Below are 15,567 nucleotides of genomic sequence, written 5' to 3'. Positions count from 1 at the left end.
TAGAGAAAGGAGCAACATATAAGAAGTATGTAAATTATTTTGGGGACTAAACTCTTTGGTCTTCTAAAGATGAAAGATGGTTGGAGCTAAGTTCTTTAATGTTTTGGAGGCTAAATTCTTTGACACTTTAAAGCCAAAATGCTAGTGTTTTACTGAACAGAATGTGTATGGGCTTGGAGCACAGAAAATATTGGACTGGGAAATATAGCCATTTTTTATAGGGAATTTGCAGCTACCTCCCTTCTCTGCCACCCTGAGGTTGTGTCTCTTCCTTTGGCATGTACAAGTTCAGTGGTGTAATGTGCACAGGATGTAGGAATCTGTGCTATATAAGTCTTTTCTGAAAACAATGTTTGTGGAGGAATGAGGAATGGCAGGGTCACCAGTTTTAGAGCCATATAATCCAGTTCATTTGCAGTGGAGCCAATGGTCAGTCTAACGGTCATAAAGTTCCTGCCTCAGCCATGTACTATGGGCCCTTTTTTAAAAGGAGCTACTTGTAAATGAATTAGTAAATGAAGTAATGTTTGGGTTTTTTTCAAGAGATTGATAGGAATTTAAATAAATGACTGAGTGTGATTCTCTCATCCAAGACCCTTTGTGACCAAATGCCAAGGTCTCCCTCAGTTGTAGACTGGTTGTTGCAGACATTTTATATTTCTTCAAAAGTCTCTGACAAAGTGTTTCATAAACAGATGGTCTGACTGCAAACATTCAGCAAAAAAATGAATTCAGTGCTTCTCTAGTAGGTCTGCTTGACCCAAAACTCAAAACCTGAAGACTAAATACAGTTGTCTAAAGGCAAAGTACTTTTCTGCTCTGATCTCCTTGGCATATGGCCCTTGGCTGTTGCATTTGATTTTGTGGTAATGGGGGAAAATATTAGAAAACAGAGAATCCTGCCTTCTGCTTAAATTCTACTTCAGAGCCTCAGGAATGTAGGTGACCACAATAGCATTCCCATAAGCTCTACTTGGATGCTAAAGCAGAACTTCAAACAAAGAAACACGCAATAAGCTCAGAAGTTGCTATTTAAATGTCTGATACATCCTTGAATTTGCTGATCTTGATGTCTTCATGAAAGTAATAGGAACAGAAATGTTTGAAATTAAAATATACCTTCAGTTTATAAATCATGCATGGTTGCAAAAAGAAACAAAATATATCTTAATTATCATAACTGTGTATATATCTACATGCTTATATGTACATATGCGTGTATACATACAGTAAATTCTTCTTTTTCTTTTAGGTGTATGCTAAGAGTTCTGGATTCCTTTGGAACTGAACCAGAGTTTAACCATGCCCACTATGCCCAGTCTAAAGGCCACAAGACACCGTGGGGAAAGTGGAACCTTAATCCACAGCAGTTTTATACAATGTTCCGTAAGTATCCCTGTGTTTGTAAATAATTTGGAGTTTTAAAAAGGAATTGAGAAGCATTTTTGTATCAAGGAAGACATGTTGATGGTTAAAAAAATACAGGTGGTAAGTGTGCAGGATTGTGTCAGTAAGTGTAGACCATAAGAGGTTCCTAAGAAACACAAGGAAGAATTTCTTCACTGCTCAGATGAGGGAGCACTGGAAGGGGCTGCCCAGATGGGATGTGGAGTCTCCTGTGGAGACATTCCAAACCCACCTGGATGAGTTCCTGTGTGACCTACTCTAGGTGGTCCTGCTCTGGCAGGATAGTCTCTTGAGGTCCCTTCCAGCTCTTGAGATTCTGTGGTTCTGTGTGACTGTAAAAGCTCTGTCATGCTTCTGTATCAGCTAATATAAATAAAAGTAGGGGACTTTATTCTCGAGGTACCTGTAGAAAGTAGTGTTGACTTTTCCTTAAGTGTCAGTGAGTTTGCTTTTGTTAGTTTTGCCCTCTCAAGTCCTGCTGTGGAGCAATACGTTTTTGAGGAACTTGCTAGATTGTGTTTTTATAAACTGCACTCATATATTTCATCATGCTAAACTGTAGCTTGCAACTATGGTAACTATGTTGTATTTCTGCTTTTTTCCCTTAACAACATAGCAGCACAATTCCTTTGCTGGTTCTTTGCATTCAAGATTAACAAACTAACATTCAGCAAGGATAATTTTGCTTTCTCTACTTTTGTGTCTGTTTCTCAAAATTTTTACCTAGCTTGTTTTCATGTGAGCATTCATCCTGAGTTGAAGTCACATTTATTTGCCAGCAGTGTACAAAGCTATTGAAAATAAAGTAGTAGGTTTCAGCACTGATGTAGATCTTAGAAGGATCTTTAAATATCTTCCAAAAAACCCCTCTAAAATAGTATCAGAACACAAAAAAATGTACATTCTGTAGAAATTGGGTCAGATTTAATGATTACTGTGACCTACTCTAGCCCTAGTCCTTCCTTTGTAGCGAAAGGTTCTAGAATCAAAGGAACTTAACTTTGCATGTTGCAGTACTGGTTCAAGTTTGTTACCTCCAAAACATGTAGAAAGGCTCACAACTGCCTGCTAGCTTGATGATAAGAGAGGAAAGTGCAGGCTGTTGTTTGTGACAACTTCTGGGCCCAAGTCTGTAAAGAAACACTTGGTAGTAACCATCCTGACCTCTAAGGTTTGGTGGAGGTCCCTGTCTGAGGCCAGGACTCTCACTGTTCTCAGACTTCATAGTTGAGTCTTTCAAACTTTTCTGCTTTTCATAGCAGAATTATACATGCTGCTGTCTGGTTGACATGCTTTTGATTTCAGTCACCCTGTAAAATTCTTGAGAGAGGCATATTTTGTCTGTCAACATTTGCTGTGCAAGTTTTTCCAGAGAAATATAAGTGAAGGTTGTTCAAAAGATAAAAGACTGCATTCACAGTTGTTTCGAAGCAACTAACAAAACATGTGGTGAGGAAATGTGACTTGGAAGTGGTTGCAGAGTTTGTGTCTGGACATTAGTAAGCAGAGCTTGTTCTGTAGCCACATGATTTGCTAGTATTTATTGGTTTATGTCCTGAATGGAAAAGGAGCCGAAAGCTCAATCATGTTGTATTTAAGTAGTCCAGCTGTTGGGAAATTTGTGTGCAAGGTCCTGTTCAAGATAGCACCAAGGGTGATGATGCACTTGAGAAAAATAATTGCACGTGTGCTTGCGGTACAGCTGTGTGTGGTGTGTGTGCACTCCTCATTCCACGCCATGAAATGCAGAAGAAAGTAAATCTTCTCTGTAAAGATGATCACTGTTGTGGCAGTGTAGACTACTGTTACAGTCTCTTGTTCAGAGCAAATTGCTTCATCATGAATTTTCAGAAGAGTGAAACTGTATTGGAATTTCAATAAATAACCAATTCTTACTACTGGAAATGACTGCAGGTTTTCTTTTGAAGGAGAACAGGCAAATAAATTGCAAGCAAACTCATTCTGAAGCGTGAGTGATTCCAGTGCTATAGATTGTTCAAAGATTTGGCTAGTTTTTCTACTAGATACAGAAGAGTCAGCATATTTTGTGATATTTAAAGTTCATTTTTAGTTTGTCTTCTTTGCTGCAGAGTTAGCACCATCTTTATGGGGTTGTTTTCCAAAGTGCATGTTACGCATCACTAAAGATTTTAGAACAGATTGGAACCCTGGACAGCTTCCCAAGATCCCGAGACTCTATTATGTTTTGAGGACTCTGATTATAAGGGCAGAAAATTATTACTGAGCAACAAGCTAGCCATGTTCAAACCTATGGCATATTAGCAAATGCTTGACTGTTCTCTGAGCTTTCCAGAAACATTAGGGTTTGGGGTTTTTCCCTTTTGATATTTTTCATTGGTACTGTTAAAACTGCATGATCTTACTTAGAAATCTATCTGAGTGCTTCCTGTAAGTGATGTTTGAGACACCGAATTCCACCAGTTTTAAATGCTGACTTTAACAAAGGTTTATTCTTCTTTTGAGTGTGTACTGCCTTGCCTCTACTTTGGATACAGTTTCTCATCCAAAAACATGAAAGGATGGAAAAATGCCCTTTTCCAGGCATATTTTTGCTATGCTAAATTCTAACAAGCCCTTGGGTCTGAATTTGTACCTAGCTGGAACTGAGGCATTTTTTGTGAAGGAGAGTAAATTTTCAATGAAAAGACTAAATGCAGTGGCAGAGGGAAGAAGCCATACACATATGCTCTGTGTAAGGTTTCTCTGTTCTATTGCATTATCCAGTTGACTGATTTTCAGAAATCAAAAAGCAAAACCTCACCATTGCAATAGAATTTGATTATTTTTTTATCACTGACTATAGGTTTAGCATTACATGTATTACAAGTGCCTGGGCTCTTGTTCTTGGGGCTTTTGTTTGTTTGTTTTGGGTTTTTTAACTTTGAAAATTGTGCTTAGTATGCGGTTGTCAGCTTGTGTGCCAGAATTTAAAGAGGAGGCTTATAGAGCAGATCCTACTGTTTATTGCAGCTGATTTCTATGTAACCTTGTGAGGCCATGACTTTTTAGAGAGGTGCAAAAATCCCACCTGTTAAAGTGTTTTTTTGTACAATAGAGGTGGATTTTTACCTACAAGCCGTGGAGCCCATCCCTGGTGTTAAACACCCTGTCTACAAAAAGAAGAAACAAAATCCTTAGTTTTGATGACCCTATAGGTCTCCACTTCACAGGAGGAGAGCAGTGGCCAGTGCTGTTGGATGTCAGTGCTGGAAGAGGACTAACAGAGGCTAAAAATAATATCAAAAACTAAGAGTAAAATTGCATATTCTTTATGTGTACTTTTTTGTCTAGCAGGTGGATTAACAACAATTTTGCAAATTTTATTTGTCACCTTTCATTATTTTCTGATAGCTGGTGATTTAGGCAGTGAAGTCTGTATAATGACCTGCATCATGTGGCTTTGCAGTATAGTAATTATCATAGAATCATAGAATGGTAGGTGTTGGAAGGGACCTTGAGAGCTCATCTAGTCCAACCCCATGCCAAAGCATGTCCACCTAGATCAGGTCACACAAGAACATGTCCAGGTGGGTTTTGAAGACCTCCAGAGAAGGAGACTCCACACCCTCCCTGGGCAGCCTGTGCCAGGGTTCCCTCACCTCAACAGTGAAATAGTTTTTCCCTTAGGTTTAAAATGGAACTTTTTGTGTTCCAGCTTCATCCCATTACCCCTTGTCCTGTCACTAGATACAATAGAAAAAAGTGCTGCCCCAACCTCCTGACACCCACCATTTAGATATTTGTAAATATTAATAAGATCCCCCCTCAGTCTCCTCCAGGCTGAACAGTCCCAGTTCCCGCAGCCTTTCCTCATAAGGAAGATGCTCCAGTCCCCTGATCATCTTGGTGGCCCTGTGCTGGACTCTCTCCAGAAGTTCCCTGTCCCTCTTGAGCTGGAGCCCAGAACTGGACACAGGACTCCAGATGAGGCCTCACCAGGGCAGAGTAGAGGGGGAGAAGAACCTCCCTGGACCTGCTGCCCACACTCTTCTTGATGCATCCGAGGATGCCATTGGCCTTCTTGACCACGAGGGCACGTTGCTGGCTCATCAATTAGCATCAATACATAACATGCAGTGGGTTGGATGACTGATATTGGTTCATCCAATGTAGGAAACGAACTCAAGGAACTTACTAAAATTTATTTATGACATTGAGCACCATACAGCTTTGTTGCCAAACATAAATCCAGGCTTTTGTCACAATGTTGGTGTTGCAGCGCAGAGGTTGTCAAGCTGCATTTCTTATGGTTCTCTTATCTCTAATAGTGAAATAAAACTCAGCACAGAAAAAAATCATTATCATTGGTCTTGGTCCAGCTACTGAGTTATTATTGTGAGAAACAAGACACAAAATAGCTGCTGACTTCAGTAGGCATATGCAGGAGGACTTAATAACAAGTGTTCTTGATAATAAAGAAGCAAATGTATCTCTCAGTATGAATGGAAGCTACTGAATAATATGTTCCTTATACCTACTTTTCTGACAATATTCACTCTTTTGTAGCATTAACTGATGCTTTAAAAGGTTTTCAATATCTGCTTCTTACAGCTCACACTCCGGATAACAGCTTCCTTGGATTTGTGGTAGAGCAGCATCTGAATTCCAGTGACATTAAACACATTAATGACATCAAAAGGCAGAATCAATCTCTCGTTTATGGCAAAGTAGATAATTTCTGGAAGGTGAGTTTTCTATACTCATATACTTGAGGAAATTTATTTTGATCAATATAGTAAAGCATAACTCTCATTTTAAAAGTATGCCTTCTCTCTAAATCTATTTAAGTTATTTTTCTGAAGACAAACAGTGTTAAATAATTGAACATTTTGAAGTATTTCAGCTGAGGAAACTTCTGCCTGGATGGATCCTTTGCTCCTTATGTACACCTTTGTGATAGAATAAAGAATTTTTATAGTCTTGGTATCACAATAATTTTGGAAATTGCAAAAGCTGTTGAAAGTAATGGGAAACTGAAGGTATCATCACTCGTAGGCAATTGTGTCTTTCAGTTATTTCTTTTCTTATATGTACAACCAAGAATGTGCTGCATTTTTAACTGGAAGTTGTGCTTCACTAAAGACCCTAGAAGTCCACAATCTCATTTTATCTCCCTGTAATAACATCAGAGCTTTGTTTCTTAAATATTACAGTTCCTGAATTATCTCCCATCTGCAGATGAGAGCTGCAGAATAACACCACTGAATGTTCTCTGCTTTTTGTCCCCTGTCCTTTTCTGGAGCTCCTCCTTCCAGGCTGCCATGCCTGGGAATGTGTCTCATACAGTTTTCAGGAAAAAGCAATTACTTACTAATAACTGGATTTCTTCTGAGTTGCCTTTAGCTCTAGGTGCCCTTATACTCCTTCCCTCCAGCCTAAAAAGACCTTATTTCAGACTCTTGTTGACTAAAAAGGAGCTTATCAGTACCTGCTGTGCCACACATAGGACCAAATAATACGACAGTGTGAGAGCACCTGTGTTGCACATTTTCTTTCCTTTTCATTGCCTTGAGAACATTAGTCTTGCACCTTTTTTTCCGCAGTAGCAGCATTTAGTCTGATAACTGTGATTATACAGAAAACATTCCTCAGAAATGATAGCTACAAGTAAATGGTCCATCTGTGAGACAAAACAGAAACTTAAGAGAAATGTGAAGATGTTGCCAGGGGTAGCAAAAAGATAAGAGTTGAGTGCAGCTTGGCTGCTGTGCTGAGAAAAATATGTATAATAGCGGTGTGTGTTCAGTTATGATCTCTCAGCTTTATATTTGAGCTTACTGCACTAAGTCATGTAATCTGTGTCTTAAAAGGAAATGTTGGTTTGCATTGTAGTAAATAGTGTGACAGTTATTCTATTTGACATGCTATAGAACAACTTAGTATGCCACTGTCTGCAGTCTCTTCTGTCTGCAGAATGCTGGAGCAGAGCTGGGATCCTTTCATTCGAGTCTTTTCTGGCTGAGGTTCTTGTACTTTTACTTCCTAATCTCATTATCAGTCTCTCAGGAGCAGTTGCATGTAATAATCATCTATACTTGCTGACCCGATTGTAGTTCATATGAGCAGAAAAACCTGTTGAATACTAGTTGAATGTAAGGAACAAGGTAGTTTCTTAGTTACCAGGGGTTTTTTTAGTGACGTATATGTCTTTCACAGCTTATTCGGTCTGCATTAATTCAGAAATATGTATTAATAGCTTGTATGCCCAGAAGGGAGATTTGTGATTGCCTAGTGTGTGATTCTGTATGACACATAGGATATTCATGGGCTGATTAAGGCAAAAACATGGCTTTTTGGAAAAGAACATCCAGTCTTGATTTTTAAATAGCACACAATGGAAACCCCACTACTTCCTCTGGTAAAATCCTCAAGTAATTGCCTCCTCCCTTAAGACTGCGTTATTTCTGGTACAGATTTCCAAATGATAATTTCCAGTCTTAGTAGCAGTTCTAGATTTTCTCTACTGGATTGACGATGTTTCTGTTCCTGTTTCCCTATAGGAATATATAGGTTGAGGTCAAAGTAAGCCGTAGTCATCTCCTGAAAAGCCTGTATCTGCTGTACCACTGAGAGCTTTGTGCCTTCTGTTTTCTCTGAACCTTTTCAAGATAATTCACATTCCTCTTGCAATGTGAACGTTAGCAAAGGGCATGTGTGCCACACAAGCAGCAAATAAAACAGAAATACTCTATGCCTTGTTAGACATATCCCCTTTTCACCATTCGGAACTCATTTTAGACAACTTTTTGTCCAAGACTTTTGTATCTTTAGAACTGCTGCTTTTCAAGTCACTGCTCCATTTCTATCAGTATTGCCTACCTTGTTTCTTCCAAGATCTATGACTTAATACCTGGCCATATTAAAGTGCTTACTGTACATTTGTAACATCAAGCATATTAAAACTGTAACTTGCTGATTGTAACTGCACTCACACCCGTATGCACTGGGGTGTAAAGTGCAATCACCGCAGATAGGCTTTGAATTGGTGGCAGTGTAGGGTGTCTTATCTGGAGAGATAAAATCCAATTCTTGTGATCAACAGAAAGCTTGAACTAATCTTGTTTCTATGTAATTTGCTTATTTCATGTTTCCTTCATTTTCCTTGTTCCATGCTCTTTTCATCTGCCACCATGGTTTGTGTGGAAGCGGACTAATCTATTTATCCTGCTCCTTTTATTTACATTGAACGTGGCCAATTAAGGAAAAGTGTAATCTCCACAGAATACATGTATCACTGCTGGGTCTTGTCAGTCATTAGAGGAGCACAGTGTGGAGGGGAGAACGTTCCAGTCACCAGACTGAGGTGCTTTTGAGGAAAGAGCAGTTGCAAATAAGTTGTTTATTATAAATGAAGCATGTTGAAATACAACTCAAGCATGCTCACTCCCTGAGAGTGAGACTGGAATAGCTAACTATCATCATGACTTTCTATAGCTGTGAACAAGGGGTCCTTTTCTATATCTGAAGGTCAGGGAGAGTTGGTGAGGCTAACTCACACCACGTGCTTCCAGTGTGTACACTGGCCAGGACACTGTAGCTAGAGAGTTACAGATAACTTACAATGTTTTGTCTTCTCACATGGTTCAATGGGGCCAAACTCTGGTATGAACATGCCATTAACTGGAGGATGAATATTGTCATGACTTTGCTTAGCTCTGCTGGATGCAGAAAAAAATAGCAGCCCATAGGCTGAGACCAGTGGCGTTCACCCCATATTACAGTGGGCAAGTCTTGCTGGACATCAGGAAGACTTGCTGGAGGTCATAAACGGCAGAAACTGTAAGATACATCTTAGTTATCTCCCTCTGGTAATTAAATCAGTCTTAAGTGGGTTGAGGATTACAAATAGAAAGGTATAAAGAGTTTTCCTACCTTTCTTAAAGTTATCTTTACAGATACACTATCAAGGGCAACAGTTGCCAAGTTTTGGATGTATTTGTTGTAATCAAAGTTTTCCTGTAATCAAAAGCTTTTTTATCTGGGATTTCTGGCAGTACTGAGGAGTAAAGAGAGTCCTGTCTCTGCAGAAGTGAAAAAGAAGGAATTAATATCATGTGAGTTAAATCCATAATGCACTCCATTATCAAAATTGGCTTTAATTACTGAACATTTCCATTAAAAGGGAATGTTAGAAGCCTTTGAAGTTTTCTTCAGTCCTGTTTAGATCTGTGTCTTCTTTGTTCTTCTTCCTGCAACTTCCTGTCATGCTATTCCAATACTTCTACTCTTAATCCTAGAAAGAAAAGAGAGTCAAGATTCATTTTGCACTATTTGCTATTTCTTTTTATGGGGAGTGCTGTGAGAGGTCAGAGTTTTGCTTGTATCAGAATATAGCAATCAATGCAGAACACACAATTCTACAGTGATTCCTTTGGTAGATTTTATTATAGTATATTTGAGCTACCTTAAAATATTCCTATATTTAAAGGCAAAATAATGTGTGAGCTTGTTATTAATGACACTTGACAACACAGGCATTTTTAAATGTATACTGTCTGCACAAAAAGTTTTGAAGAATCAAAGATAGGAAATGGTTACATTTAGCTTGTTCTCAGTGAGAAAGTACATAACCAAGGCTGTTCATGCTAACATCTCCCTGTTACAGTTCCATGTGACATATGTAATTTCCCCATCATATACCCTCTTGCATGAAGTGGGAGGAAGTAAAATGAAGTCAGAGCGGAAAAATTACACTTCTGTTATGTGCAGAGATGAATGTCTTGCTGCTGACAGCGTTGCCTTTCTATTCCTTCTGATTGGTTTTTGTGCTTCATATTTAGCAACATACTTTGGCTGAACATTTCATTTTTTAAGCTGAGAAACATAAAGAAAGGGAGAATAGTTCCTTCTCACCTTTTCTCTCCCATGTGGTCAGTGCACTCACAAACCAAACTCGTCTGGTATTGTTTTGATTTTCTCTTCCTCCAAATCTGCAGCAGCTCTGTGGGCTTATCTGTAGAGCAAAACTTACCCTAGCTCCTGGCACCAGGAGCACTGTCCTGCTTTATGCCACACAACAAGTGGAAATGAGCCAGATTAGTTCAGCAATACTTCTGGAGTTCACCATTTGCTTCTGAAGGAAGCATGACCAAAAAAAAAAAGCAAGTAAAGCAAAGCAACTGATCACCTGTAGGTACAGTAAATAAGTATACACATATGTACAATTTCCAAAGCTTATTCTTCAATATTTGTTATGTAAATTAGAATTTAATTTATTATGAAGAAATTGAAAAAATGTTTTTCATGACTATTATCTTTCAGACAGGTCAGTGATCAGCTTCTGTTTGCAGAACCCTCCATCTGCAAAATGAATTAGGAAGGTCTTGCAATACCGATTAATGCAATCATCTACTGGTATTTGATTGTCACAAAACCAATGCAACCTGTTCTTCCTCTGGTCTAACTTCCTATTTCCTTCTCTACCTCTGTACTTTTCTGCTTCAGCACTTAACACTGCACAAGTATGTGTCACTGTTAGTTGAATGGATATTCAAAGGACAGGAGATTCCTGACTAGGCATAGTGCACATTGCATGACATGGAACTGTCAAATGTTGCAGAAACCTCACTGTAAAAAAGAAAAAACCCAAAACTTTAAAAAACCCAAAAAAACCCCCCAAAACCCCAAAAAACCAAACTTCGTGGATTAAGAACTGCGAGAAGAGATGAATAACATAGATAAAGATGAAGGCAGGGAATTGAATAAACAGGCCTTTTTTTAGATCTTAAAGAATCCAAGTCTTTACTGAGATATTTTATTCATTTTTTGTGCAAAAATCATCTATATTCAAATAAAGGATATATATGTATATCTATGCACTAATGTGTATTTTATGCAGATATATGTTTGTAGGTGCCTTAAAAAAAAGCCATAAATTGACATTCAGGGAAAAGTAAAAGCATGGCAAAGTTTCATAATGATTTCCTTTGCATATTTTCCTCCTTTCCACCTTTTTTTCAGCTCAGGGTATTTTCTGAATCTATTTTTTCTATTGATAAACCAACCATTGACACACTTTGAGATCTGTGTAAGAGGTGACTTCAAATCACTTGTCTGATCGTGAACCTATGAAAACTTTTATACCTCAACAACGTTCTCTGCCTTGGAGTTCCTCAATTCTCTGACCTATTGCAGGATGAATCATTAACTTCAGAGTTTTTCTAAACATCCTTCCTGCTACTCTTTGACTTCCTTTGTATCAGGATGTTAGTATAGTCAGTCACTATTCACAGCACCACAAAATCTCAAAGGCTGGAAGGGACCTCGAAAGATCAAGTCCAACCCCCCTGCCAGAGCAGGACCACCTAGAGTAGGTCACACAGGAACCCTCCCAGGTGGGTTTGGAATGTCTCCAGAGAAGGAGACTCCACAACCCATCTGGGCAGCCCCTTCCAGTGCTCCATCACCCCTACAGGGAAGAACTTTTTCCTTATGTTTCTTTGGAACCTCTTGTATTCTAGCTTGTACTTGTTCATGTTCTTTATGCCAATTATGGTTTTGTAAACGTCTCTCATATTCTACCAAGTTATCTTTTCCAAGGTGAAGAGTTGTTAATGAGTTTTTTTATAAATTTCTGTATGTAACAATGGAAACTCTTCTGTAACCTGGATCTAATTTCAAAACCACATCCCATGCTCTCAGCCTGTTTTTGAGAAAGAGACCAGAAACACAACAGCATTCAAGGAGGGAGGAAACTCTTTTATAGAATAGTTAATGACACTCTCCTTATTTCTCTCTTTCTTTCCAAATAATTCTTATAATTTACTTGGTTGGTGGGTGAACTGACTGCTACTGAACCTTAAATATTTTTTTTTTCATGGACTGTAATCATACCATAGTGCAAATTCTTCCTTCTTGAGTGATGCTAGTTAGCTTAGGGCTGTTACTCATCTGTTAAGCTAGGACTGCTTTTCAACGTGCGCATCACTTTATATTGAATTTATTGGTCATTCCATATTCTAGTCACTTAGATTCTAGTCGCTTAGATTACCAAGGGAGCTTTTTCAAAAGCTTTACAACCCCCCATACTGTTCAATATTGGGGTTTTTTTTCTTTGCAACATTTTGAAGTCAGTTTCAGTTCTGAATAGTTTGTATTGAGAGCACACTTTGTGACCTCTCTATTCTCTTTTGCATGATGACTTACTTTTCTCATTTGCATTCATTAAGCTTTATAAACCTGGCCACACAAATCCCCTACAGACTACCATTGTCTTCTGGCTCTTTCAATGTAAGCAAGTGAGACTGGATATATGGGCTGGTTACATACATTTTGCAAGTTGAACTTGCAACCGGTAAACCAATTTAGGATGTAAAATCAGACTCTTCTATAATGTAGTTGGCCTGTAATTCTGCATATGTGGTGCCTAATTTAATTCAGTGCTGAATTTCTGGTGTTCTGTGAGGTCTAAAATTCCAAATACTGTGATTGACTCAGACTGACAAACTGATGGTAAAGCAGAGTTGTTAATTACCACCATCTACTACATCAAGAAAACTAAAAGGAGTTTAGATTTTAATACGTTTCTACCACATATTTTTTACCTCTGATACTTAGATTTTTCACCCATCAAACTTAAAATTCAGCTCTTGACAGTGTCATCAACATTGTCCTGGGGAAAGATATCAGACAGTTGTCATGTGATTTCTTTGATGAGAAAAGCATTATGATGCTTTTAAAAGTAGGTGGAAATAACTGATGAGCAATAATAACAGTTCTGCAGTCAGTGATAAACAAAAAGTACTTTCCTGAATGACATGTTTATTTTAGCTGCTGAAAAAATGTTCCAGAAAAGGTTTGTGTGACTGTTACTCACTGTTACACTTTCATTTTAATTCTGAGGAGAAATTATTTGGGGTTTTTTTTAATGTGGTTATCTTTCATGCTCAAAGTCCAGATCTGCAGAATGGACAGCAGAGTCTGACACAAACTGCAGGGAACATAGATTTTGCATTACCAGCTAGCAGCTCATGATCTTGTCACTTGGAATTCGTTTTGGAGAAAGTAAAAATGTGGAGTTTTGAGTCAGATGGTTTAAGGTAGTGCCTGTACTTGGCACTGGTGAGGCCACACCTCGAATACTGTGTTCGGTTTTGGGCCCCTTGCTGCAAGAAAGACACTGAGGGACTAGAGTGTGTTCAGAGATGGGCAAAGAAGTTGGTGAAGGGTCTGGAGCACAAGTCTGATGAAGAGTGACTGATGGAGCTGGGGGTGTTTCATTTGGAGGAAAGGAGGCTGAGCAGAGAACATTAACACTCTCTACAACTACCTGAAAGGAAGTTGTAGTGAGGTGGAGGTCAATCTCTTCTCTCAAGTGACAGGACAAGAGGAAATGGCCTCAAGTTGCACTAGGGGAGGTTTAGATTGGATATTAGGAAGCATTTCTTCTTCACTGAGATGGTTGTCAAGCATTAGAACAGGCTACCCCAGGAAGTGGTTAAGTCACCATCCCTAGAGATACTAAAAGGCTGTGTAGATATGGGGCTGAGGGACATAGTTCAGTGGCGGCTGTGACAGTGTGAGATTGGCAGTTGGACTCGATTTTAAAGGTCTTTTCCAACCAAAACAATTCTATAATTGTAAGATAAAAGTATATTTACATATGCACTCAACAAACTTAGGAGGTGGTTTCACGGTTCAAGGAATGTTGGTATTTAGTTTGCAAATCCTATTTCTTGATTTATTTACTTGCAGCCTTTCTATTTAATAAATGCTGTATTTATGATCTATCATGTTCTGATCCCATGTTTTTAATGTTTGGAGTTGAATTGTGTGTCATGATTATTTTCTGAAGTAGCTTATTACCATATATACTTTTATGATGCAAAATAACACTTTTCTATAAAGATTGTGGAAATTCAGGACTACTTAAATGCAGGAAGAGGCAAACGTTAGTGAAATTTGTGTAAAGTATAAGGTGCTAGTGTTACTTTTATAGTACCTCAGAGATGATTATTAAAGCAGTTGCTTTTGACTCAGAGAAAACAGAGGAATAAAAGAGTGATTGTTGTGTGGATTATGCCTTCTGAGTTTTTGTTTGGGCTTTGTTTTGTTTGTTTCCTTCAGAAATAGAGACTTTTGGAAAAATTAAAAACAATTGTTTTATGAACAGAGAACAAAGGGAAGATGCTGCTCTCAGTTCCAGTTGTTCTTTTTAGATTTGATTGAAAGAAAGAGTGTTGCCCTTTGGGGGGTGAAAGGTTTCTCATGTTTTTACTCTCATGTGGAAAACGTTCATAAAGTCATTACATACTGATACTTTATTTATATCTCTCTATCAATAAGATTTTCCTTTTCTTAGGAGGAAAGGCTGTGGGAAGTGGGACTGTTTAGTCTGGAGAAGAGGAGATTGAGGGGGGATCTCATTAACATTTACAAATATCTAAATGGTGGGTGTCAGGATGTTGGGGCATCCCTTTTTTCTGTTGTATCTAGTGACAGGACAAGGGGTAATGGGATGAAGCTGGAACACAAAAAGTTCCATTTAAACATAAGAACTCTTTCACTGTTGAGGTGAGGGAGCCCTGGCACAGGCTGCCCAGGGAGAGTGTGGAGGCTCCTTCCTTGGAGGTCTTCAAGACCCACCTGGATGCGTTCCCGTGTGACCTGATCTAGGTGGACCTACTTTGGCAGGGGAGTTGGACTAGATGATCTCTCAAGGTCCCTTCCAACCCCTACCATTCTATGATTCTATGATCTTAAAATCTTCAACGTTCCTACAGCAAATAATGCAATTTCTAAGAAATCATTTGAAAGATGGCAAAGACTCAGTAATTTTAAGGTCAAATATTTCAGAGCAGGTAAATATTCTGTGACAGGTTTGTAAATTATCACTGAAATTGTTAAAATTAATCAAGTGCCATTTTGTGTAATTCTGGCTTTGTTATTCTTATTAACTACTGTTTATCTTTTTCTTGAGCTAAAAAGTCCATTCATGTCCTCAGTTTGTGTGATATGAGCCAATAAAACCAAAGTATGTTCTTACTGTAGGCAGATCGTCTCAGTATCACTTGTGCTTCACTGTCCTCTCTTCCTATTCCAAATACTAAAGTGTCATTTCTGGGATTTGTTGGTACTAAAAGCCAGGCAGTCAGAATTAAGGTGGGATTCCAATGACAGACCACTACTTCATTCTGGAAA

At 38.6% G+C, this 15,567-nt stretch overlaps 1 protein-coding gene across 3 annotated transcripts in view; it reads left to right on the top strand.

The window, feature by feature from the left end:
* MGAT5 (alpha-1,6-mannosylglycoprotein 6-beta-N-acetylglucosaminyltransferase) overlaps nucleotides 1-15,567 on the top strand; it is a 128,649-nt gene that overhangs the window by 85,343 nt on the left and 27,739 nt on the right. For all 3 annotated transcript variants that reach the window (XM_062004643.1, XM_062004645.1, XM_062004644.1), the window contains 2 exons: nucleotides 1,253-1,386; nucleotides 5,980-6,113. In XM_062004643.1, coding sequence (XP_061860627.1) covers nucleotides 1,253-1,386; nucleotides 5,980-6,113 — 268 coding nt within the window. The remainder of the gene's footprint in view (nucleotides 1-1,252; nucleotides 1,387-5,979; nucleotides 6,114-15,567) is intronic.

Source organism: Colius striatus, chromosome 11 (genome assembly GCF_028858725.1).
Source record: "Colius striatus isolate bColStr4 chromosome 11, bColStr4.1.hap1, whole genome shotgun sequence".
NCBI lineage: Eukaryota > Metazoa > Chordata > Aves > Coliiformes > Coliidae > Colius > Colius striatus.
Note: the sequence above shows the minus strand (reverse complement) of the source record. Positions and strands in the feature narration are given on the sequence as shown.